This window comes from Phallusia mammillata, chromosome 7 (genome assembly GCF_965637545.1).
Source record: "Phallusia mammillata chromosome 7, kaPhaMamm4.hap1.1, whole genome shotgun sequence".
Taxonomy (NCBI): domain Eukaryota; kingdom Metazoa; phylum Chordata; class Ascidiacea; order Phlebobranchia; family Ascidiidae; genus Phallusia; species Phallusia mammillata.
Window position 1 is genome coordinate 4674870 of NC_137258.1, and position 27882 is coordinate 4702751.

Here is a 27882-nt window from a genome sequence, read left to right on the forward strand (position 1 = left end):
CACAGGGTATTTTCGCGGGTATTTCAAGTTTTCGCAGCGGCAGCGCCAACCGAAACATCTGTGACTGTCGACTGTCAGCTTAAAAATACGGAATTGTTGCAAACTATAATTAGTGACTAGTCAATCTTGAAGGTAATTGAAATGTTTGTTGAGTGTGTTTGAAACATTTGTTAAAATTCACCACTTCACCAGAAAACACTAAACAAATTTTGTTCTTTGATGTAGAATAAGAATCACACACTGTAAGTGAAGTGATATACTTCTGTTGGAATCAAATTCATTCGAGTAATATAGGGAACAGTCAACTAAATATGAGGCATGTCTGCTTTAAAATGATAAAATGTGAGATTTTATTAATACTCTAGTATTTCCGTTTTAAAGATATTGTAGACGTTCTCGTTAAATATCTGCTTGAATAATAATTTAAAGACGCAGTATGCAATGTAAACGATAGGTTTTAGTTTGCAAACACAATATGCTTTCATAAAGCAACAACACAGTATAAAAATAAACACATTGAACATTTTTTGTACAAACGTCATATTCATAAAAATGACTACTACAAGTTTAAATGCAATTTTACCCTAATTACTATTTATTCCTTAGATTTACAAATAATTTAATCGAGATGATAAAGAAGTACTCATTTTGGAACTTGCTGGTGGAGTGTTGCACTAAATAAGACACAAATAAACATAAAAAATTTAAATCCTTTAGGGTTTAGCTTGATATTATTCTGTTTATCCATTCCACTTTTTCTGCAACCTACAAAAACAATAACACTGTTTAATAGATGGTAAACAAAAGACAGGTCATTTCTTCTGTTGTTCAGGATGAATATATGTTTACTATTTGCTGTTATTTAGAACTGAATATTGTGTTACCTTGGTGTAACCTCCTGGTCGCTGGTGCCATCCGCACTTGAACCCAAATGACACAATTCCTGAGAGTACATGACTTTGGTCTTGCACAATGGTAAGTGGATCACCATTTTTACTCTGTGTGATAAACAAAATGCATAAATGTTGTGTTATAGAGGTATTATACAACAGTTTAATACCCTGCAGTTTTAATAGTATTTTAATTGTGTTTTGGTTTTCATCAAACAAAAGTTTTTGCAAATATAAAACACAGCACTAGTTTAAGCTAAATTATTCAGCTATATTTTATTTGTGTAGAAAGCTGTAGAAAGTGTGATTGTTTGGGACATGAATCAAGTATATATGCCTTTGTATGGTTTAAATGAAAATTGGCTATTTGAAAACACTAATACTTAAGGAACAAATGTTTTCAAGTGTGAATATTACCAGGCATATATCTCCTTGTTCTTTTAATTGACTTGCACAAAACACATCTTTAGTGATGACATCTGTGCTTAAACCAACATCACCTATCCATTTTTTGCATTGCAAGTTGGTGATTGTTTTCACTTTAACCTGTTGGAGTTTTCCAGATTTTTCACCATCTGGTAAAGTTTTAAAAGACACTGTTAGAAAAACAGCCCTAAAGTGATGTCCTTTTTGAATACCATATAAAGACTTTACCTTTGATCAACCCAGTAACTGTACCATAGCCTTCTGCATTAGGATGTATTTCTTGTTTTGGCAAACAAGCTGGTTTTATGTATTTCGAATATATAACTGGACTTGACATCTGAAAGTTAAGATTTACGATTTGAATGAACTGAAAATGCCTAATGCTGTTTCAAATTAGCTGTAAAGTTGCATATCAAGACACATTTTCCAACACTTAATACAAGCATACCTTTATAATGGCTATGTCATGAAAATTTTTTGTGAAATCAAAATCAGGAAAAGTGATAATGTCAGCAAATGTGACCTTCAGTTGACCTTTGTTGTTGGTTTCGTCATTAGTGTAGAATTTTCCCAAATATCCATAATACAGAACTGGATTCGGATTATGTGTGCTGCAAAACAGGGTTGTTGTTTTTAATAGTGGTCCATGCTTGTTATAAAGGGTAAATTATAGTCTTCAAACAACCCTTCAATTTTTTGTTACCACTTGAGTAGTGTTTCATGATTTTTCAGAATTATAGAAAAACTGTTACAATCAATCGACCGAGATCAATTTTGAGCAAAGTTGTTGCATGAGAGTAAAATTTAAAAACCTGATAAAGTTGTAAAAACATGCCACACACAAGATCCACTTACATTGGCACGGTGTAAACTGAGAGAGCCACCCAACTTCTCAAATGACTATGTTAATTGGCTGAATCTCTGTGACCTACTGTCTACACCCAAAGCCATCGCAGAATGAACTTATTCTTAATGCTATACCATCATCCTGTCCCACCCTCAAATTCTTTGGGGCACTTGAAATCACCAACAACATAAATGTACGTCTATAGTTGTGGACAGTGTGATTAACTAATAATTGATGCTTTAACTATAAGAACGGCTTTAATGTTTTCAATTGTTCAAGTCCATTCTTAATGATTCAAGCTTACGGGCGTGCCACACGTCAATTGGTTCATGACTTGGATGTAAGATTTTAGTTTGTTGCCTTGACTGAGGTTTAATTGCGGGGCAAAATTAGTGGTATGCAATTTCTTGTTTACGTCGTTAAAATGCCCTAAGGGCGGTAGTTCACCTGATGATGAATTACTACGGAATTTGTGGACTACTTTACAGAGGAATTTGTTTCTCTAACGCTTTTCTGCAGATAAAATAATAATCCTACCCCTTTGCGGAGTCTAACTTGCGTTAGTTTACCAAGCTGTCAACAGTGCACAATGTTTCGACCTACAAAGTCTCATAAGCGCAGCCGTTGACGAGAGATACAATGGAACAGTGTGTACTGTCTGCCGTTTATCATCTTATAGGCTCGATGCTTCTTAAGTTACTTGGATTATAACTTTCTGAATTAGCGGCTATTTCAAAACCGTAAAAAGGCTTTTTGCTATCAGTTTGCAACTAGCAACTAAAATTACCTCCCCCTCAGACGGACTGCGGTAATTTTTTGATGTATACAAAAAGCAGTAAACATGTTAAAGAGACGATTATCCTATGTCTTGTAATACTTACTTTCCAAAGCATTGCGCCGAAGTGACAAGGTGTTGGTTGGATATAAGAGTTGCACCACAAACATGTTTTCCATCGTGTGAACGTATACTGGCTATCCATGGCGATTGTACTGTGGTTGAATCATCTCCTTTGTAAAAGAAATTAACTTTTGTATGAAAGGTATTTTGGTTGTTAGATAGCATTTTGTTATGTTTATTTATTTGGCAGTATTTACTTATTTTTCGGTAATATTTAGTCATTTTTATTTGTTGGGGATATTGCTTTACCTTGAGTGATTTCAGACACAATCCCGCATTTCGCTTCGTTTTCTTTTTCTGTGTCTGAAATTAAAGTGTCGAAAGTTATAAGACGACATGTGTATTTATTATTGTTCGCACACCAACCAGTATCAACTCGTTCCTCATATGTTTTAAACGCCAACGTGTTTGTGCAAAGTTAATATTTTTTAAACCGGCGAATTAGATTTTGAAATGTTATTATATCAATATCAGTTATATGTTCGTTTTGGGGTAATTACTCATTAACAATTGGCGCTCCTGGATGCACTTAACGTTTTTCTAACCAAATACGATATCGCAGGCAATACGTTTTATTAGTCAAACCGCGATGCGGTTAGTGCAGTAGAAAAGACGTTAAATTGAGCTTTTTATGTTACCTTTTTCGGTAGTTTGGCAGAGTCCGCAGGTTTCTTTGCAGTTTTCCTGCATGTACGTCACCAGTGTAGTGCACAAACCCTGTTTCTGGTATTCTGGGCACCTGTACGTAATGTAAACTTTTGTACATATGCATTTTTAAAACTTTACAGCCATGTTTTCACATGTTTATTTTCACTCAATCAAACATACCATTTAAGATATAGTAAACTTAATAAAGTTTGTGTCACTTAGTTAGTTTAAATAAAGTTTCTTACTTTGTGACTTTGTCTTTGCACACAGGGGTAACAGTTTTCCTAACGTTTTGAAAACATAGATCGCAACTCCTTTTGCAGCTCTTTTGCATAAAAGTAACGAAGTTACCAGAATTGCATAGACCTTCCCGACTCCAAAAAGAACATTCCCTGTGAAAAACAACGCCACATTTGCGCAATTACTTTTTTACACCTTTGGCGATTTTTTCAAGTTCACGCACGTTGAGGTTGGGTGAACGAGCATGTTGTGTATTGTAGCAAGAATTTACGGACAACAGAATCTGCTCTTATTGTGCATTGGTAATTTTAATTATTTTTTTAACTGTGGGGCGAAATCACACACAAAATTTAACCTTTGAACCTGTAGGCTTGCAATAAAGCTAACTAATAGTATTACAGTAGAACATAGTCAGGCAAATAATTATTGTCGTAAACTTACTTGTTTTCATCCCGACATATAGCGGAAGTGGTGATCACCACAGGTTTTGTCGTAACTGGTGCTGGAGTAGTTGTCGGCTTAACGGTCACCACGTCTAAAAGTAAATTTTGTTTGACCAATTGTATGTTTACAGTATGTTCAGTAACTTTTAATATGTTTGTTTTTTGTTTCTGTCTGTTAAGCGTAAATCTTATGAGAGGCACTCGCATTGACAATATTTTGCACCGATTTTGTATTTTGAGAAAGAATTAATGATTTTTACAAGTGTGAGCAAATTTAGACGTACTGTGACACAAGTTGCAACTTTTCTTGCACTGAAAACGCATAAAGGTGACGTGTTGGCCTGTAATGCATAAATCCTGTGATGCCCAATACTTGCAGCTCCTGAAAACAAAAAGGCTTATTTGTTAATAAACAAGTGGCAATTATTTGAGTCTTGGTGTTGTTGGTAATTACTTGTCTTTGTCAATGCACTGGGGTGATGCTGAAACAGGGGGTCTTGTCGTAACAATCTTAGTTGTTGTGGTAACTGGTTGAGTCGTTGTTGTGGTTTGTACGGTATCTGTGTTTTAAACATAGTTACAACGACAGAAATGGTTTACCAAACTCAAAAATGTGCACATATAAAACAAAGCGAAAAAACACATTTATGATACAACTGTATTAACGCGTGTGGCTGGCATTCTTGTTGACGTGGAATTATAAATGAAAAATTCTTTGTTCTTAATTTGGCGACTGCAACTGTTCATTACTATGTGGCCTTCAGACATACTTACTGTAGCAAATTCCACAGCTTTTTCTGCATTGTTTGTGCATATACTGCACGTGTGATCCAACGACACAAAGTCTATGGGAAGCCCAGAAAGCACAATTCCTTAAAAATAAAACGTTGGTTATGACTAGGATTCGGTTTCAAACCCCAAGCCAAATCCGAACGTATATGTACACCGGATATCTTGATTTGGTTTTCAGTGCCTTTGGAAACTTTGGAAAAAGTTATCAAAAGTGTTTTCAATATAAAAGTGTGTTTTTGTTTTTTGAAAAATCGGCAATCCGCGTACAACGATTGTGCAAATAGTAAACACGCGGATATTATTTTGGATCATATGTTGTTTTGTAGCAATTATTTACTGTAGTTTCGTGAAGTTGGCTACAAATGTTAAGTACTGTAGATACAATGCAATGAATAATGAAAACTTGTAGTGCAAAAACAGAATAGGAATCGGTATTCTTAATTCGGTTTAACCATTCCACAATAAATCAAGAATAGCATACTATTCTAAATTGCCAATCTCCATGACTTTGCTTTCTTGATTCATATAAATCACCAACCACTATGCAAACATCTGTTTTCTTTTTTCAAAAAATACTGTTTTAGAGGGTTTATGTATCATTCAGGTGTGTGGTACGTGACGAAGCTTCTAACTGAGTTTGCAGCAAAAAAAGCCTGATGTAGAAAATGCGAATATAGGCAATTGTGAAGCACTGGAGAAACTCACTGATTTTTGTCTATGCATTCCTGTATAGGTGCTTGGGTCGCGATGATCGGTGCCGGGGTTGCAGCGAGCTGACCTGAATGAGGATCGGACATTAACATAAGACAACCGTAGAAGTAATTTACAAGGTATGTTTAACCATTATATTTATACTGTGATTTTATTTGAATAAGGCACTGGAGATGTCTATAACTTAAGTGAAATATATAACCTATACATGAGTTGCATATATCTTTTAATAAACATGTCAATGTACTTACTGGTACATCCGGTGCAAGTTTTAAAGCATGTTGTCCTCACAATCTCGTTTTCACGGCAATTCCGCCTGTTTGCCAACTGCCAGCATCTGCAAGTGTATTAAGAAATTGAATTAGCCAATAAAAAACCAACTCGAGATTTACTGAATTATTTTTTGTTCCACATTTTACCACCAAATAACTGTTAGAACTATAAATATTTAGCATATTCTTTACATCTTTGGAGGTACTATCATGTTTTCGGTAACTGTTATTTTGTCTGTATAAATAGCAATGTATCATGTAAATAGCCGTAAACCGAATGTTTGTGTCACGATTTTGTTTGCGGGACAAAAACTTAAAAACTAAAGCGATTTCGCCACATAACCCGTCTGTTAAAAAGCAAACGTTTATGGAATTTAACACTCCAAATGTAAAAACGAGTATTGCTCTTCCAGCAGTAAAGGCGTCTCGTATGGGACGTCGAAACGTCGATTGCTACTAATAAAACTGCTAGTGATGGGACAATACCAGATTTTGAAGAGAGTACCGATACCGAGTACTTAAATATAGTGTTGTATTTAGTTGTACATCACTAGCTAATTTATCTGCCATGCCCGGGGTGCAGGCGCGCACACACACATACAGAAGAATGTAATCTCCACATGATAGCAAAAAACATATGCGTGACTGGCCAACTTTTTCCCGATTTTGTGCTGTCCGAAGCAAATAGTGGCAAAAAGTTGCCTGTATTCTTACAGTGTAAACCATGCAGTCTTCGATACTCGTACTCGGTATCGAAAACTGAGGTCAAATATTTCGAGTACCGGATACTCGTCCCATCACAGAGTACCGAGTACTGGATACTTGTCCCATCACTAAAAACTGCTGGAAGAGCAATGGTCGTTGGTACATTATGCCGGGTAGAAACAGCGTATCTGTTTAAAATGTATGTCAAATCGCTTTTTCCTACGACCCTAATTAGGCTTGTATTGTCCATCTTTTGTCCAGCTTACAAGGATGCTATAATTATGTCATGATGACCTACCTGTCTGATTTATCAACACAAGTGTCGGCGGTGGCTACTGCGACTTGCCCGTGTGGTATTTTCTTGTCGAGATAATCTGGAACAAAACATAAGTATAGTTCACCATTAACTTTCTATATACACCCCAAGTACAAAAAATGGTTTTATTGCTTAGGTCTTTTTGTTTTCTATTTCAGTAAAGTAGCAATTTCATTCTTACCAGTGCATGTGTATTTCATGTTGATTTGAAACAGGTCATCTTTAGTAAAGCCTTCTCTTTGCGCTTTGATTGGTACGTCGGTGCTATAGAATAATAAATATGCGCATAATAGTTAGTAAAATATGTGCCCTTTGCAAAACGAAATGTTTCGCCGATGGCGTCTGCACAAATAACAACTGTAAGTGTAAATTAAATAAAACTTACAATTTGTTTACAATAGTTGGCGCCACTCCGTACACCTTTGAATTGTAGTAACCTCCATAATGCATAACTGAGTTGTAATCGTACTTCGAGCCGTATGGGTTCCAATCTCTTACGTTCTTCTCGAAGTTTCCTTCCGTTCCTGTGTCGTAATAAAACTTTAATATTTAAGTTTGTTAGGTTTTCCCAAATTTATTACAAAAAAGGGCTGCTACTAAGATATACGTGTACAAGCAGACAAAAATTGTAAGTTTAGTGTTTTTCTATTTCACAGAAATTATGCGTTTTAAACTAAGAACAGAAATGCTTTTGCAGTAATATATGAAAGCGTAGTCATCTTGTATTCCAAAACGTTTCGACAAAATTACTATCAGTTCAGTAATGTAAGTAGTTTTACGCAACTTTTTTAGCATTTCTCTTCAGTTAAACCACTATTTAAGTCTGTGTCTTGTGCACCTGATGAAGCAGCAATATTAAAATGCGTTTTATTGGTTTTGCTGATAACTTTTATAAAATCGGCGCCCCGTAGACGTAGTGTTAACTACTAAACTACTAACCACTTAACAACGGCGCAATGATTGTAAAACACGTATGGTTGGCAATTGCACGCAAACTGAATGAGATTGGAAACACTGTGAGTAACGTGGTTCTACTACACTACACACTCACTAATTGCTATTATTAATGACGTCGCGAAGACGTACCAACAAACATCGATTACGCGATGACAAGACTTACAGACGTGGGTGGCAATTACAGTTTAATCGTGTTGCAATTAATGCTACTTTCACTGGCGCATACCTTCCTACGGGTATCTGTATGTTAAGGTACACCGGTTTAAATGCGTAGAGGATTTCAATTTAAACCAATGCGGTTTGAACTTTATAAACTTATATTGGTTATATAAGTTATAAAGTGAATTACCATTTTGTTGGCATGTCATTTATTTCAATTTATCTTATGTTACGGTTTTATTTAAATACTATAATACCTGACTGTAAAATGGCAATACAGGTAAAATACATTTACCTAAAGTAAACGTAATGATTTGATGCAATTAGGACTGTTTACATTCTATTTAAAGCTGTTTGGAAAAATGCGACCAAACCACAAAACATTATTTTATTGTTAAGATTTTATCATGACATTACGATATTATTTGGAAAAAAGGCTGACAATGTCAATACGAAAAAATGCAAATTGCTTGGTTTAACCATGAAACAGGAGGTCCTGTTTTTTTTTTACCTGGAATAAGGTTGTGCCACAAAATCTTGACGTAGTCGTCTCTGTCGCCCCTTGACTGTTCGTGCCAAAATCCCAGCGCATGCATTATTTCGTGCAGGATCGTGCCGTGTTTGATGCAATTCGCAGCAATGTTTACCTGTACAATATGAAGTGCTCTCAAACTTATTGCAAAATGCTTAACATATACTTTAAAAAAAAACAATAAAGATTTATTTGCCCGGGCGAAAATAGTTTTACGAAATTTGATCGTGGTTTTGAACATGCAGTTTTACGAATTTGATATAGGAGTATGTTGTATTTATCAAATAGTTTGGGATGTCCAGTAATGCAAGTAAACCAGTTTCTGAAACGTCTTTCTAGTTCAAACTTAAAGTTTTTAGGCTTTCTCATAATTATAGCCGTCATCATATAATTACAAATGTTCAGTTTATTGAACCACAAGCTATTTTATGTCGGTAGCTGATTGGTGCAATAAAGCCTAAAATAGACGTGTACTTGTTGTATCCGTGACCAATTCCACTTACTGTTTGAGCACCTCCAGTCATTCCTATAAAGGAGTTGCAGCCTCCAAAGTTGGAAAATTCGATGTAGTTTCTCTGGTTGGTTCTCGGCACCAATCGAATACAAGTCTTTGCTTCGTATTCGCGTATTCCCTTCAGAATGGCTTGCTTCACTCGATACGCTAGAATTTTTTTGCATAATTAATCAAATGAAATCGTGCACTGTGATTCTTTGTTGCGACTTAAATATCGCAGGACGATTTTTGTGTGCACAAAGTCTGCTAAACAAAACACTTACAAAAGAAATGTGATCATAAAACACATGTTTCGAATACAATGGCGCAATTTGTAGGTTAGCGTACATCGATACGCAAGAGTGATATAGTCACCAAGCAGCATCGCTACTTTTGAGTACGTCCGTGTCAATTACCCCTTGTAAATATTTGTTATCGAAAAGTGTAAGCATCTGACGTTTGAAAGCTCATTGCGAAATACAGAAATATATTCCTGAAAATATATTTTAGATCACTTGTCAAACTTACGTAGATATCTTTGAAAAGTATAAGCCACAGGAACTACAGAACCGACTTTGGGCCATTGCATTGTTCTGTCTCGCATTGCTGCTCGTTTCTGGCGACTTCTTTCCAAGTTCGGCGCATATCGGTAATTCAATGCACCGTATGTTTTCTCTGTGATTAAAATCCGAAATAGTACCAACAATAACAAATAAATTTTTGTGTAATGTTTGAACCAGCGTTCTTATTGTTGAGTTAATATGGTTTTCAATAGGTAAAGTGTAAAAAAGTGTCGTACAGGCTTGGGTGTATTTGTTACAGTTAGCCAGAGCCATTTATGTAGATATCTATCACGTTTGACGACTAAACCTTTTTTTTAAACCCGTGTAAGTAAAAACCCGCGCGTCACAGTTGCAAAATGATGATAGTGCATTTTATTTACTTATGTTTCGCTTTCCAGTGAATTCATGAATAAGATTAAAACTAAACGTTTTGCCTAAATACAGCGACGAAAGTTAATTGCGTTTTCTAATTATAAGCTAATTCCCCTTAACAGCCCTAATCGGAATTCATGCCAAAATCCCCTTGATTGTGATTTCTATCTCTTAGAATGTCGCCAACGCACGCAGGATGACGTCACCCGATGCAATTACCCATTAAAATGATGATGAAATTCTATATTGCAAGAGGTGCACATTTTTATGTTGTTATTTCCAATCGCACAGTGTAATACATTAACATAGTAAAGCAAACTTAAAGAGTTTGACGCAACTTGAATTCATGACGCGATATTATGTGCAGTGTAGTATGATATAATAAAACATGCTGTAGACGCTGATTTAAAAACAACCTTCTAGGAATTTAATTTTGCACAACCTCTTAGTATCGGTATGGTTTACAACGTATTCTAAGCGTGTCAAAACATGTTTTTCAAACGAAAGGCAATTACACGGCCTACGATGGTAGCTTAAATGGTCACATGCAATTCGACGCTAATCGCTAGATATGTATTTTTGGAATAACTGAAAAAAAGCCCACAGCATTTATCGCCATTGCTTTGCGCCATGTGACATGGTGATCTAACTAAGATGGATACATATAAGAAACGCCAATAACTTACCGTCAACAAGTATATCGTCCTCAATAATGCCGTTGGTCTTGCACATGTTGCATATGTCACATCCATTTGTGTCCTTCATGTATCCGAGCAAGCAAAACTCTTCGCATTTTGTCGTTTGGCATTCACCTGTGGTAGCGTAAAGTTAAATGGCGGTTTAAATTAACAACACGATCTTGCTCTTTTAAAAAAAAAACGCAAACGTGCCTTAGGCAAAATGACTGTAGATCTTATATTGTTCTAACAACATGTCTATAAATGTATCTGACTATAATGTTGTTTTGCAAAACACATAATGCTGTTCGTACATCGAAAGCTACTGACTATTGCAAAAAATGTCCACCCGAAGGTTAAGGTGATTTTTTGTTCAGAACAACCATTGATTTTCTTTGTTGTTGATTGGATTTATCGGTTTATTTAGCAAGAAAATGGTCTGATCTTTCGGCTTCTTATAGTCACGAACATTGATAACACCATGATAAGGTCACGAACTGCGTTGCACCGAATGGTTTAGTCACGACCTAATGCCACAATAAGGCTAAATTCACAAACATCTAAAGTTAAATTAAACAATATTTTCACCAATTTAGGGTTCCGTTACAAAAACGTAAAAATTTTATTTTTCCCAACAAAATGACACCTTTTCATATCACACGCTTTGCATGATTTGAATTGTGGATAAAAAATGATTAACATATAAAGTTATATTTAACATTCCATTAAAGAAACACTTACTAAAGTTATGTTAAATGTACGTAAAAATCTTTTGTTCTAAAAAATCGACACATTTTCATATCACACGCTTTTACAAGATTTAATTTGTGTATAATAGCTCACTAAACCGCACCAGATGAATTTAATTTTTTTAATGCAACAGGTGCCATTAGAGAACGCCACATGTCGACAGAATTCATAACCTTCCAACCCTACGTGGTTTTTTTCTCACCTGAAACAGATGCAACCAACAGACACGCAGAGACTAAGGTAAGCCATAAGTTCCACATCTCTGGGCACTGATGAAATTATTCTTGTATCTGATTTGTTATCCGCGTTGCTTACCCAATTCCGTACATTCTGGTCTCCAAGCTATGGGCCCCGCCTTTATAAGCAGATCGAAGTGGGTTCCAATCGTCAGGTTGCCAATTAAACCAGGGAACAGTAACAGCGTGTCTTCATTGCTTTGGCGTCTGGCTGATTATCTCCGCTTGTGGACAATTTGCGGCCGCGCGTCACTTTGTGTTCTAATTTGCCACTTACGTACTTTGCCCCAGCCACGTGGAAGTTCATTATCATGCGCCAATGCCACTCTTGTCAATTCAGTCGCGGCTATGACGTTAGCTTAAGGTTATTGTCAATTCCAGCGGTTTGCAAAGATGCTGCATGGAAAGCTCGCGACATTCACAGCTAGATGAGTTAATCTAAATAGCAGTTTGGGCGACCAATTAAACTGGTTTTAATCTTTAACGAGGCTAAAATTGCGAGACTTTTTATGTTTGATTCCAGTTTAGTGCAACCAAACTTTACAAAATGCGTTTATTTGTTTTTTACGTGCGCCCATTAGGTTTCTATTTGCTTGTTGGGAAAAAATGTGCTAATTAAAGTTAGGTAAGAAACTTAGTCACGGTGAAAGCGATTTTAGCGTAACACGGTTGACCTGGCGTATCCCGATCGTGGACCCACTTTGAACGTACAAAGTAACACACCCATTGTCTTGCTGGGGTTCTCTCTGTCGGGGCTAAAGTCTGGGTGATTTGAATATAGAATTGAATTTCTGGTGTTCTTGCGCCATTCGTCGCGACGGCCGTCGATATTAAACATTTTTCGCCTTTCAGGTCTTAACAAGGCAAACATAACACTAATTACTCACGATTTTGTTGATAATTGCGTTGTGTATATTTTCGAATTTGCATGGTAAAGCCCCCGTGGTGTGTGGCGGTTGAAATTATTGGTTTGAGGAACTATACCCTTTGTCCTTACCAATAATTTGTCATTGTATACGACCTATTGCTCTTTCAGTATGAAACAAATCGTTCTGATTTTGACGTTGGATTGCTTAATGATAACCTCATTTCGGATAAAATCGGTTTCAAATTTTAATTTTTAACCACATAATTGTGTAATTTGTCAGTTAAACAATGCTGCATTCAAAATAAGAAAAGTGAGAATTTGGCCTTGTTTATCAACCGTTTCAACTATTAGTACGATTGACTACTTAAAACTATAGTTAGTAAACGTACTTTCGGTGTACTTGTTGTTAGATTAAACTGGCCAATATACTTTTATGATTGCTTCTTTTTTAGAAAACACAACAAAATAGCAATTCAAATAATTGACTGATTGCCGCAGATTCCAAATATAATTCCCATTGCAATTTCCGCAATTACTGCTATGTTGGCATCCATACATATTGTATGCAAAACTAAATACTGTGGCGCTCTGTTTAGCCCTCTGATGGTAGAAATTTGAATCAAAGCAAATAATTTCATCGAATTGTTTTCGGAGTTTCGATTTAGTGGTTCTTTGCCAAAATAATTAGGAAGAAAGTCCCTAATTTTGCAGAAAACAACAATAAAAGTTGGTTGATTTTTGAAAAAATTGAAAATGGCAATTTAGCATCTTTGAACAAAAGCTTGTGTTTGGAGGTTTTTCCAACCTTCACGAGTTAAGGCCATTTTAGTGTTTTTGCGTTGGTTTCATTTTACCTTATTTCTTATACACGTCGCTCCCACTCCCTTTTAGGCCAATTTTTACGTATTTACACTGGTTGGTGTCATTTTTTTAATCAAAAACTATATCGCTTTAGCACATTTCGTCATAAAATGGTAAAAACTCCTCGACATTGCGCGCTGAAACTGAAAGCGGCCGAACCCAACAAAAGAATGTAAATACGACAATCACAGGCCCATTTAATACCCGTTTACCAACAAACTCATGCGCATTCTTTAAAACGGCTAATCGCATTTCCTTTATGTCAACACACGAAGTTGCAGCGTTGCGGGTAATTCCCCTTGACAAGCCAAGTAGCTCAGGCGCCTTATGTACAAGTACCGGGCGTGTGGTGCTGAAGTTCAAAAACGCCAATTTCTCAGTTGTTTTTGTGGTGATTGGTTTGTATTGACGTCACATCATAATTGTGGCATAAAAACCATGGTGACACTTTTTATAAAATGTTACTTAAAATGCTGTTTTTAGGTATTGTAGGCTAAATCATGTTGCACCCACCCAGACACGCAATTGCACACTGGAACTAATTTAATTGTTTTCTGGTTTACTCTTCCCTCGCGATTCTGTTTCTAACACTTAAAAAGACATACTTCACCATCTGTATACAAGTGACTTTATGTCGTGCCACCTAACAACACACTATATCAAATAACTTCATTATATCTCAGGACCTTTCGACATACGCTACATTGCATATATAAAGAGTAACGTTATAAGTCAATAATCTGTATGTTGCCGAGATCTTTGGTTTAGGATACAAAACGACAATGCCATGCCTTTTTCCTTCACAAGTCTAATGGCGCCCTCATTGCAATGGTTAAAAAAGGTAAAAACCTGTAAGCAACTTGTGTGTTTTCAACGCTTTGATTGGTTAGACATATTTCATTTTACAGTTTTAATCATGATTACCAAACAAGGATTGATGTATTTCTTAAAAATTAGGTTTAAGTGGGTACTTGCTAAAGCTTCCTTTTTGAATTTCATGGTTCACAGTGTGTTCTGGTTTATTACAAAAATAACACATACTCTGCATATAAGTGGCAAAAATATAAACAGTACTACACACAATACTGTAACGTGACAAATATTATTACTATATTAGGAAACTTTATTTGAACAAGTTTGCGGATTGTCAAGAACATCGGTCACAACTAAGTGCACACCACTTCGTCATGAAAACTTCATACCGGCCACTGCAGTAGTTGAGGACTGCCCATATATCACATGTCCTGTAAATACAATAGTATGATTTAATTGGTTCAGGTGTTGTGATGATTCATAGGCGCCGACATTGAATTTTTTTCCGGGTATGCCGTATTATATGACGTCACAAAATGACGTCATATAATGCCAAATATATTTTCTGCGGATGCATATGGTAAGAATGCATTAAGGTTGCAGTATATAAGCTTTACGTAACGTAATTCCACCGCCAGGCCCTTTTGCTACTGTTGCAATTTAACGACCTATTTGCCGAAATTACGGGTAGGCAAAACAATAAAGATAGAAAAGATTTAGTTCGACTGTCACCTAACGTACTTTGCCGTGCGTCGCAAATTACTTCAATGTTTAACATTTATCTTCTCTGTAATAACTATGACAAAAATGCTTAGTTTTCACGCAACAAAGCGCACACGCTTCTGGCCTATAGCAATCACAATGTTCGTTTTATCGTCGCTTGTTTCGTTTACAACGTGTCGCATATTTAACGCAGTGAGTTGTATGTGACGCATAATTAATCTTAAAGTTCAGTGTACTTTGTTTCAACGATGTTCTGACCTGCCTGAAACTTTCGACAACGTTAATTTTTGTAGGCTAAGTACCAACCTTACGTTTGTGATGTAACATTGGGTGTTAATTGTTTTTTTTCGGTTGAAACTAGCCAGTCGTTGTTCTTGTTGTGCAGGCAGTTACAACAAATGTTGGGCTGTATTTTTATAATTTAGTTCACAAACGGTAAACTTTTTTATCACGTGGTTGTTGACAAAATACCCGGGGCAGCGGCGTTTCTACCATAGGACAGCGCCAATACCTTTGTTGTGCTATTTACCACTTTTTAATGTTTAAATTCCAATGCTTCTCGAATACGTTTCACAACTGTAATGAATGCGAACAATTTAATGGTTGTGAGACAATAACCTCGATTGAAATCATTTGCTTATGTTACGTATTAGTCGAAATAATTGACAAAGCAACAACGCATGACTAACGTTGGTCCGATTCTCGGGTATGCGGCATACCCGAGTTTTTCGTCCGGGTATGCCACGCATACCCGGCATACCCGTGTTCGGCGCCTATGGTGATGATATATATGTAAACTTTCGGCAAGGCCTTGAATGTCCTAATAAAAAAATACGGGCGGACGAACAAGTTACACACTGCCCTTACAATGCCGTAGCTTAGTTTACTTATTTTAGTAATTTCTGGCAAACAAATTTGTGATCTTTTGACCATGTCTTTCTCTTTTTCCATTGGCAATTTAGTGCGACATTCATCCGCACTGACTTATAAGCAATAAGCTAACTTAAAACTTTTTTACTTACGCATAGTGGTTGATGCAACTATTGGTAGTTGTCGGCAGTTGTGTGGTGGTAGATTTTGTTGTCGTTGTTGGAGCTCTTGTGGTTGTTGTTGTTGCTGTTGTTGTGATTGTAGTTGAGGCAGTTGTTGTTGAGGCTTGTGTTGATGTTTCATCTCTCCTTAACACGCTTGTGTCTGAAGACGTGACAGAATTATAAACAAACTCCTTATTACTGCAGTTGCATGTAATTATTGTACATGTGAAATTTAAAATAAAACACACAATATTTTCTCTTCTCTTTATTTTTGTGGCTTCATTGTGTTTTTGTGCAAAAATTATGAAAAAATGCATTTTTTACATTTAGGTTTGTTCTTGGTCTGAAAAATCACTCACCTTCGCATTTTGAACAAGTTTTTACGCAAAGTTTCGTCCTCACGTACTCCGATATCTTGCAGTAGTTGTGTTGAGCGTATTGCGGACATCTATAAATCATTTTGTTTTAGATAAAACGTCAATTAAAATCTGGAATAAGTGTTGCTAAATAATTTATATTGTAGGTCGAACAACGACCAATTTAATTCATTGCCCAAAATTTGTACATTGATTCAATTTGGGGTAAAAATGCTGCCACTTTGGTTATTTAACACCAAAGATAAACTTACTGCTTGTCTTTGTCCACGCACTCTAGTGAAGCTGTACTCGGTATTTGTGTGGTTGATGTTGCCTGATAACTTGCGTTCTGTCCACCAGGTAAATAATCTGCAAAACGGTTGTTTCAGGATTAATATTTTTCAACATGAAACCATTAAAGTATAGCCTGCGGACAGTACACAATGTTTCGACCTATTAGGTCTCGTCAGTGCAGTTGGTGACAACAAGACGGTGGTCTATAGGCTGGTGTAGCCACGGCATCAATTCGTAGTAATGCTGAAAAGCCTCTGTTCCATGACACAAGTGGGCACAGATCACAGTTGAAACACTTTAACTTCAAGTACAGAGAATGTATTTGAATAATAAATCGAACATAGTCGGAGATAGAGAAGTTGACACTTAAAGTTAGAATTGCCCTAATTTTCTGCATTTACAGAAGGGGACCAAGCTTCTGTATTGATTTTATCTTTGAATAACGCGTATTTATATTTCGCTTTTTTGGCGTCATTGGGTAAAAATATCGTTGGTTTAATAGATGCATGGAAGCACGTTTCAGTGTACAATAGATAGTTGCAATCGATCACAAAGTTATATTCCACAAAGTTATTTCTTACCGGTGCATCCATACTTGGTGTTAATCTGGATTAAATCTTGTTCAGAAAAGCCTTCCCTTTGCGCCTTAACAGGTTTTCCAGTACTGCAAGTACAAAATACACGATAAACGAAACGTGGTTATAACTCGGCACTAATCAAGTTATTTCCGTTGTCAGTTCACACATTTCCATGTTATACAGTTTTGTAAAACAGCAAGACACCGAAACAAAACGTAAATTCGAGTCAAGTGTCCTAATATTTAAGCAAAGCTTGGAGTGTACTGGGTTTGTTCTTCCGTGTGCGTTTATTTGACTTTGTTTTCTGTTTTGTGTCCTCAGCACCACCACGCCGTTAGATGGCATGCTGAAACAAGGCGTGTAGCTATAGATATTCGTTACCTTCTTTTAATGATTGTCGGTCGACTTCTCTCGTCAACTGAAAGATAATATCCTCCATACTGCATCACTGAATTAGTGTCGTATCTTGAACCGTAGAAATCCGAATGGGATGTTCGTTTCATGAAATTGTGTTCCTGGCCTGTGTTGGTCGTTGCATAGAAAAGGACAATTAAATACTTGCAGTTGTTTTAAGCAGTCGAGTTTTGTAAGTAGTTTTTATACGCGACTTTGAGACCTATAATTTGTTACCGTTGTGACATTCTACCTGTAAATAATTAAACAGGAAACTATTTTTTTAAACCTTCCTTAAACGTTAGGAATAATGGTAAGTGCTTTTTCATAGAAAGCCAGGCCTCAGTATTTCAAACACTGTCACCATTTAGGACCTGATGTGATTATATTTAAAAAAATAATTGATGTATGGTGACACCTAGTGATCAAAAGTCTTGCGATGATTTGTTCACTTGGTGGCGGTAAAGTTATAGCGCCCTGTTTACCTTGTCTGATGTTCCCCCAAATAACTTGTATGTAATCGTCTCTGTCGCCTCTCGACTGTTCGTGCCAAAATCCAAGAGCGTGCATCATTTCATGTATAACCGTGCCGATTTTTTGACACCCAAAACCAAGACGGATCTATAAAAAAGCGTCCACATTTAGAGGTTGATGTTGTTATGTAACGACAGGTGCAAACGTTGTAGGATGACGTCAGCCATCTAAATTTTAATCACCAACAATAACAAACATTGAAACCCATTTTACTTTCATTTGGGTTTGTTGTTCATGGTCCTAGCAACTAAATATACAGTATTGGACATTTTGGTTTATGTTGTATGATTCGAGGTTGTATGTCAGTCCAAAAAATAAAACTTTTAGGAGTTTGAAATAATAGCACATGCTTTTGACCAACGTTTATTTGATCTTACTGGTTTTGCGAAGATTTGAAACCCGTGCCAAATCGGTAAACATTGCGTTTGTAGCTAAACTGTTTAACGAATTCAAACTTAACACCTAATAGCAGTTGAAACGTTCTATACTAACAAGACAGAACAATTAAACTACAAACACATAAGCCCTTAAACAGGCAGTGGCTTTCTTGTATCAAAAACATGTCGAATGTAAGGAATAGTGCAGGGGTCACCAACCCTATGCCCGCGGGCACCAAGTCGCCCGTCGGCCCTTCATTGGTCGCCCGCGGCACATATTCTAAAAAAGCAAGTTGCCTAATTTGTTGCAAATGGTGCTGCGCCCATAGTAACTTCTAAAGCAGGGGTGGGCAACCTTTGTTACTGTAGGGCCAATTATAAATGTCAAAATTGGATCGAGGGCCGCACATGTGCATCACACAAAGTGATTTTGCTTTGTTTCTTACCAAATATGCTTAACTACAAGTATAATTCGTATTTGATTCTAGGCACATTTTGCCAGATCGCAGAAAACTAGCATCAGGCGCATTAATCAGCTCAAAAATATGTAATAATTGGACTCGTTTGCCAGTACTTGTGAAATCCAAGCGTCTCTGCGGGCCACACAAGCTTTAATGAAGGGCCGCATGCGGCCCGCGGGCCGCAGGTTGCCCACCCCTGTTCTAAAGAATGTGTTTTAACCATAGTCAACAAACCATTGTCACAATGAAAACAATTGACTGTTACATCATACGCGCGGCAATAAAGAGCATCGTTAAACAAAGTGTTGTGCTAAGACAAATAGACAGTGGATCACAATCAACTCTGCTTTGGCTACTGCTTAATTATGGGTCGCCTTCCCTGAAACAAAACATCGTGCATTAAAAAATTTGACACTACTGTTACTTGTGTTTTAACCTGGTGCCCGCGAGCCATTTGGTGATCATATGGTAGCCCGTGACCTTAATAAGGTTGGTGACCCCTGGAATAGTGTAACCCTGTGGTTCTCAAACCTTTTTTGTTGCGACGCCTCTGGAAAAGTTTTCTGGACTTGCGACGCACCAGCAAATAAAAGGTAATGAGGAAACTTATTATTAAAGTTGTGTTTGTTGATACATCAACAAAAAGCCATGAAACGGAACTATTCTGCGACGCCCTTAGAAAATTGAAACGACGCACCAGGGCGTCGCGACGCACGGTTTGAGAACTACTGGTGTAACCCCTTGCGTCAATTGTGAATATAATGATTTGTCAAACACTTTTACATTAAAATCGTCTCATCCCACTTCGATAAAATTATAAAAATGACTAAATGAGGATACTTGACATGATACCCCATGTTTTTTTTGGTGTCCTTGCTGTTTACGTAACTGTTCAACATTAGAACTGTGATGATAAAGTGACTATTAAATAAAATATGACTTGACTTGACTTGAAAAATCAAATATAACAGACTGCTTTAAGCTGCGTGAAAATCCTAAATTACCGCGTTGCCCACGCTGTCTTAGTGTGCCTAAGTTTACATACGTGAACATCAATTACGATACCGATTTACTTCAAAGTTTATTGCGGCGAGCAACACTGATGCCACTGGCCACGTTTTTATCTGCGTCACTTCTTTCGTTTCTCACAAACATTCTGCATTTAGCTCAACAGTGCGCAAAAAACGTGAAACGTTTTCTTGAAAGGGAATTTTTTCGTCGTTGAATGCCTGGACAATTTGGAAAAGTTGTCGATTGTCAATTGAAGGGAAAATTTTAGGTTATTTTTTTAAGAATTGTAACTTCCGAAAAAAATCCGGAGATTAATTAGCTGGCCTACATTTTCATCGCGTAAAACTATACTTCGCAAAAATTAAATGAAATCATTTTATTTGGCTTTATACTCGAAATCTTTATGGTAAACATATCACTATAGGCAGTATAGTGTCCATTTTTGCATAATTTTATCGTAATGTTTTGAATGTAAGCGTGTTATGCATTTTGGTTCAAGATTTAAAATGACCCAGTTATTAACATGCAAATATTATTTATCCGCTACCCAGCGACGCACCGGCTGTTGCCCAGTCTACTTTACGGTTCACACAAGCGCAACATATTTCTAGTTCGGCACTCCAAGTGTGTGAGTAAATTTTGAACAAAAAGGTTACCACTTAAAAGTGCTATTTTTTATTCCACAGAAATTTGAGCGTCGTAAAACAAAAATCTTGACTAGATAAGCAACTGAAGTATTTGTCTCGCTTGCTGCACTTCAATCATACTATTTTTTTGGTTACTTCTATCCCACTAATAAGGTTTTACTCATCTTACTGGGCTAAAATGATTGTCTTTCATGCACGATAGGATCTGGATTTCATTTGAAATGTGATTTCCATGTCTCGGAATTGCAATTATTCCCGTATAACGGCAGTGAATTAATGGTTAAACCGGACCCTTTGGGAAGTGTTCTTTATTTTTTCAGAAGATAGTGCATGATTCTCCCTATATAGGGGGTGACAATGTACGAATTAAAATATTTAAAGATTATAATATTCGTGTTTATTTGCATTACCGTCTCAAAACAACACAATAATATTCATGTTTTGGCATTAGCGCTTTTGTTAAATTTGAGATTCTTTAAAACAAGCTCTTGGCAGTCAATTACTGCTATGTTCCAACCCTAATGTCGGCTTTGTCATCAAAATGTGCGCAATTTTGCATAAAAACGTTGGCTTATATTTTGCTCTCTATTGTAAAACCTATGCGCAATCGACACGATTTTTGAATGTGTATCTGACAGTTGGTCGCCTAAAGTTCGTTGAAGTAAGCCACTACAACGAAATAACTATAATACTAACCAATTGTCTGTTTCCAATCATTCCAACACTGGATGAACATATTCCACGTCCCCTGAAATCAATGTAGTTGGGCTGTTGCTGTCGTTCAACAAACCGTATACAGGTCTTTGAATGGAATTCCCTGATTGCTGTGTCTATACTCGTCCGTATTTGCTTGGCTGTAAAACAAGTATATTTCTGCAGGGCCACATGATTTAAAATGAACGGGTGATTGCTGTTCGTATAGCTTAAACGGAATCATGTGAAAAAATGGGGTAACGTTGTGTATCAATTGGTGTTAAGAATGGCAATTATGCTAAACACCTTTTTATCTTTCGCCTTTTATTCTTTAAAATAAGATCTGGTAAACTTTTAGCAGAAAAATCCAAATTGACGTAGATTGCCTAATATGGAAATCAGAGAATTTCCGCTATTGTGTGAAACTGACTGGAAAAATCACATACGTGCAGCATGGCACATGTCATCTTTTGGTCGAAACTCTGATCGAAGCACAAACAAAGTTACAAATGACGTTACTTACGTGTGTTACTAATTATGTAGGGAACTTCAATAAAATTTCCATGCCGTGGCCATGCTTTGTTATGGCGGCCCGAAACGGATCTTTTTTTACGTGTCGTGTTCTTGCTTTCGTCGTACTCGTTTACTAGACTATCGTAAGCTTGACCTGTTGCAACACATAAAACAACTTGAAATGTCTAGTACCGCAATATTGGCCCAGCGGTAAATACAGACTGACTTAAACATACTGAGAGTTTTTCTTGTTATAAGCTTGGTGCTGTACCATACGTTTTTTTCCCTTTATTTTGTAAGTTACTGGTTGTTTTTTCATGAATGAATAATTAAGACTGTGACACGATTTTAGGAGTGGCGATATACTGATTTAAGTCGCGAATTAAACGTTGCCAATCAAACAACTAACTTAAATCAAACAACCAACTTAAACATAAATTGACTGAAGTTAAATTTTGACGCTATAGACATTTTTTATAACAAACTACGATTTCTATTATATAAAAAAGTGCATACAATTATCTCTTGACGCACATTTAAAGAGGCCCGCATTTCTGTTGCCTTGGGCTAAACATTTTGCATGAAGGTCAAGTTAATGTTACACATTGCACTATTAAAGCAGTGATATTATTTGTAACTTTGGCACAAATGGTATACAGGGAGTTCTTGTTTATGTGTTGTATACTGTATAATGCAACACGTCATATTATGAATGAAACATCCAATATAGTCAAAATATAGAACGTGTTCTTATCTTAAAATTTAATGTCATCTTCAGTGAAAAATTTAATTTTCCGAATGTTTGAGTATAAAACACAGTCATTTCGTCTATATTGGTTCATTAGATTCCCCACAAAACCTATGAATATAATGCTCGTAAATTAGCTTTGTTATCACACTAGGATCAATTTACATGCAAAACGGAGTCCACAATCACTTCCCTATTAGCATTTAACTGAAAAAAAAACATGTTTTGACAACCTAAGGTATATTACAAGATTTTTATGGCAAACCGAACTAGCATATTCTTACCGTTAACAATAATGTCGTTTTCAAATATTCCCGTTTTTCGACATTTTTCGCATAAAACACAACCGTATTGGTCGTAAGTATATCCCAATGGACAGACATTTGTGCAATCTTTCTCCTGTTGACATTGCTGGGAGTTCGCTCTTGAAACTGTTAAAAGAAAAAACTAATTAAACATAGTATATTTTAACCCTGAAACCATTGATTAATCAGCAATAAACTTGACAAACGACTATAAACTAGCTTTGCGTAGTCAAATCATATTGTAAATGCGTTGAAAAGTTGCTTGAACCATTTCATTCCACACATATTACAACAATTGTTGTTGTAGTCTTTAGTGCAATCAACTCTCTGGCAGTTTAGTAAAGTTAAATAGTGAATAATGATTTTGTTATGGATTAAAAATCAGGCAAGTTTTCAAACGACACAGAAAGCTTTCAAAACGTTGACGAGGCAATCAAAGTGTCAGAAAATAGGTAACTACAAATAGTACAAATCGATGCCCTTACCTTCAGTCAAAACCAATACACAGGTAACCAAAATCCACGAAAACATTGCTCTTAACTCAAACAGCTTCAAATAAATCTGATCTCAGTTTACAGCTCATACCCTTATACTCAAATTGACACCTGCTGAGAGATGTTCACTCATACAGCTGGACTTGTATGCATATAAAGCGGTAATGTGTCCATCCACTTTCGAACGCTGTATTTGCGTAATGGCCGGTTGCCTTTGTGGTGAACATTTGGGTGCGTGTTATAATAGGCGCTCATTGGGCCGGTTTGGGAGTCGTTTTGTCATTACCGAAAGGAAATTACAATGGAAGCCTGTGTAGCATATGTGGTTTCGGATATGGTCATTTCAATTCCTTTAAAATCACGTCACTGCTATTAACTATTGGAACTTTTGGACAATCGACGTTATTGCTTATTAACTGTAGCCAATATTTTGCTACTTAAAATAAATGATCCCGATTTATTAAAAGTACGACAGGCCTACTGTATAATAATAAAGTTTTTTTTTTCAAACCAAACCATCAGTTACTATTTTATGCTGCGATACAAAAATCGCATAACCAGTTTCCGGGGCTTTTGTGTACAAGAAAAGATAGCGTGAAATTAAACACAACTTTTATGGTAACCTATATTCTACAGTTGAATCCACCGAACAAAACTACCTAAATTTTAGGCTGAATCCATTTTCATAACATAACATTGCCCTTTGGTTGAAAATCGTAAACGTGTGTTGCACTTGTTATCGTTGCGGAAATTGCATTATTATACCACGTATTTTGGATATGTGTCGTAACATGGCATTAATTTAATCGCATTTTGTTACTAAATGCCTTTTTGGGCGTTTTACAATTTTCACAGCAACATATAACATAAACTAGGCCTTGTTTTTGGATCTATTTCAAAATAGCCTTTTCATTCAACTATATTCTACTGTACAAAATGTATTGTAATGATATTCTGTTTACAATATGTTACGAGTTCCCTCAAGACGGAAAGTAGGAACTCAAGCTTATATTAAGGAGAAATTCTCTATCGGTTGACAATTTAAAGATTGCCTTTGGCGTGTTGTTTGGCAATATGTAAACGCCAACGCACAAAACTGGTAATTTGTCATCGTTGTATTGAACCTGTAAAATTGTTTTGCGTGGGAGTATTGCGTTGTAAACTTTGACAAACCAACTTACGTAGCTCTTACGTAAGTACTGTTTGTTTAATATTGGTTGCTTTTTCTACCTTATAAAACTAAGAAATTGAAATATAGCCTGCATATGTACTGCCTGGACTGTCAAACAAATCACTATAACAATATAAAAGCCTTAAATAAATCGAAATGCAACATTTTTGTTGTCAACTTACTGGTAACTTGGAATGAAATGTACGGTATTTACAAATGGTCAGAGAACTCAGGGCTTAAATACTGTAGATTTTTCGAAATTGCCACTATTTGACACCATTCGAACCTGTTTCGCTTGGATGACGTTACGTACGTCCGCTAGAATTGTGCCTGTTTTGAATATGAAATTATTTCTTCGGATGGCAAGCGCCTAAAATATGATGCGTATTTAATATGAGTTGTACTTACATTAACCCTGTGTGCTGAATGGAAACATTGGGGCTTTTTAATCTTAATGACGTATTCGAACGCCGTTTGAGTTGAACGGAATGTTTAATTGAATTGTGTGAAGAAAATTGCCAAAAATTTTTGTGTATAATTTATGATTTACTCATCTCTAAAAGTGGCCCGTTTTTGATTCCCGAGCTGTCGTTACGTTAAAACTGTATGACGATTGTCTGCCAAACATTGTCGGTATTTATTGGGGTTTTTACAGTTGCATTGGTAATTTTCATAAACGTTTTTTCTGCTGTATGAACGTTTAATGCTACGCAATTCAGAAAACCTTTTTAACGCATTTACAAATCGTGAAAAAAAATTGTTCATTGGCATATGTTGCCCATTTCCTTAAAAGTCTCTATAATTTCGGGAAATTGCCGTTTCCGTTTTTCCGATGCCATAAGGTTGGCGCGCAATTGGGGGGGCTGTCAAGCCTTCATGTCACGAATTGCTCCCTGAACCAATGACGTAGCACTCCCATGAATAACTAAGTTTGTTGAGCACAAACGGAACCCATTAGCAACGGAAATGACTTGTAGCGGAAACGCACTAAGAAATATTTTTTCTGATGACGTAAGCAACCGCATGCGTCATTATGTAAACGGTAGTTTCTTGGGGTCGTAGGAAATATAAGGGACGTGTAAACCGCCTCTAGGATGTAAATAAGGTGTAAAGCATGTGTTTGCTGGGTTACGCACCGTTCCATGTGGCGTGGTACTAAATACCGCATGTTACCGCATGACTTGTTGAATGTGGAAATACTAGCCCCAACAAGGGTAAATGAGAGCAGATTGTAGCGTTATTTCAATTGCAAACCCTTACCCCAACCGGAATAACTCCAATAGTCAGCGCTTTGAAAAGTCCGTAAAATTATCATTTTTGCTTCAGCATATTTATGTTTAATAGAACTGCTTACCACGTAAAAGCATGCGTTACTTAGTTACATCGCCTCTTTTAGTTGAAAAACAGTATCTCTCACATTAAAAGTTCGTTTGCAACACGCATTTCTGTATTAATATATGTTTTCGAACACACCATAATGCTGCACCAAGTCACTTACATTAGGCGGAAAAAAAATTAACACTTTTAATATCCGTTTAGCAAATATACACACAAACATTTGTATACATTCGGTGTTAGTCAAAGCGCAGAATCTATAAATCAGCACAAAGTTAATGAAACTTTTCTTTTAGTGTATGCAACATTCTTTTTTATAAACATATTTTGTAATTTACTGTTTATTTATTACAGATAAAACGTGCGAGTATTTGACTGTACCGACAAAGCAGTTACAGAAAAATCTTTCACCTACAAGCCACAAAGAGGTACAACGTGGGGATTACTTTCAGCAAGTGTTCGCATTCCAATATAAGGCTCAGCAGGTGCACCAGGTCCAGTTCCAGTTCCAACAAGTAACGCAACAGCTGGAAGAGTGTCGGGATAGCCTTGATACCATCGTGTGTAAAGAACTCCGCCGGTTGAACTGCGTACAATCCCATTCTATAACAAGCACATTTTCGTGAGGTTTGTGACCTTAACTTGCAAGAAGCCTTTCCTAATATATCTACATTAGTATTACATAACTACATAGTAAATTCAATCGTGCTTTAGCTATAGGTAATTTACCCCTTTATTGTAAATTAATATTTTTGCTGCCATAAACTGCGACCTGAATGTTCGAGCATTGACATAATCATATGGTTTTACGTACCTGGTTGATAGAAGCGAGCCAGACGTTAACGTACCCAACTCCTGGTTGATCGACGTACTTTATCCAGTCTTTCTTAATGTAATTATAAATTACATCGTACATTTCAGAAGTACTTATGTCAACCAATGTTGCCCCGTAAAATCTGCACACGTTCTCAGCGGCTGATTTTCCTCCGTTATTCCCCGAATGAGCAACAATACGTGGAAGCCAGTAGCAATGACCTCTGTACACGACTCCAAGACATATTCTTTTTTCTATCAATTAAAATTAGTCTTTAAAATTGTCGAGTTACTACTTTTTAAGTTGGCATTTCAAGTTGGATAAGTATCCAGCTGCAATGATGAGATCTTATGTGTATGCCCAGTTGTGGCATCGCACAGACTAGGCGATGGGTTTTTACATTGTTACTCTCAACAAACTGGAGTGCCGTTGGATGGCTACAATAGCCAATACGGCCGATCTTTCGTCACCAAATGCACTGATGAGACCCTTTAGGTCGAAACATTGTGCACTGTCTGCAGCTTATATTTACTTTATTTCCATTTAAATGTTTGGAAGCTTGTCAAAAAACTTGGATCATATCCGCGGAAAAATAAGGTTCGTTTTTGATACATTTAATTCTTACCGTTTATCATTTCTTCAATGTGATGATCGATTCTGGTCCAATTTATTAGCGGCGATGGGCCCTGTGGCCCTGGAGGACCACGGGACCCAGGCTTTGCAGGTCTGCCACGGGGACCGCTGATTGTTGAATGGTTAGATGAACTTGAAAGATATTCTTCAATGGTGTCATGCTGTCGACAAACCAAATATTTCTGCTTGTGGTTTGGGTGTCCATACAGGCTACTTGACACCGCCAATATAAGTACGAGTCTTAGCAACACGTACATTCTGTTTAAAGGCCAAAATCAACTGACTTCTAGCCTGCACTA

General features: G+C 36.6%; 2 protein-coding genes and 1 long non-coding RNA gene across 3 annotated transcripts; 1 reads left to right on the forward strand and 2 right to left on the reverse strand.

The window, feature by feature from the left end:
• LOC145238340 (uncharacterized) lies at positions 1-27357 on the forward strand. The gene is made up of 6 exons (XR_013862102.1): positions 1-132; positions 867-975; positions 5918-6014; positions 11825-11931; positions 26491-26763; positions 27058-27357. It is a non-coding gene; the product is annotated as an uncharacterized LOC145238340 (long non-coding RNA).
• LOC145238338 (uncharacterized) lies at positions 440-12047 on the reverse strand. Its single transcript, XM_080101471.1, has 23 exons — positions 11894-12047; positions 10951-11076; positions 9858-10004; positions 9340-9497; positions 8816-8951; positions 7574-7712; positions 7370-7452; positions 7171-7246; positions 6147-6232; positions 5890-5962; positions 5167-5264; positions 4847-4952; positions 4677-4774; positions 4391-4484; positions 3955-4101; positions 3700-3800; positions 3311-3364; positions 3045-3171; positions 1765-1927; positions 1545-1653; positions 1308-1465; positions 885-998; positions 440-765 (listed from the first exon to the last, which is right to left on the reverse strand). Exons 1-23 carry the CDS (start codon positions 11949-11951, stop codon positions 721-723), a joined length of 2496 nt encoding a protein of 831 aa, XP_079957597.1. The 5' UTR covers positions 11952-12047; the 3' UTR covers positions 440-720.
• On the reverse strand, positions 14657-23869 carry LOC145239186 (zinc metalloproteinase nas-6-like). Its single transcript, XM_080102471.1, has 11 exons — positions 23622-23869; positions 23116-23262; positions 22094-22237; positions 21574-21731; positions 18333-18468; positions 17836-17974; positions 17458-17540; positions 16855-16951; positions 16586-16674; positions 16215-16386; positions 14657-14900 (listed from the first exon to the last, which is right to left on the reverse strand). The coding sequence occupies exons 1-11, from the start codon at positions 23665-23667 to the stop codon at positions 14804-14806; spliced, it is 1308 nt and encodes a 435-aa protein (XP_079958597.1). The 5' UTR covers positions 23668-23869; the 3' UTR covers positions 14657-14803.
• Positions 27358-27882: the final 525 nt, after the last annotated feature.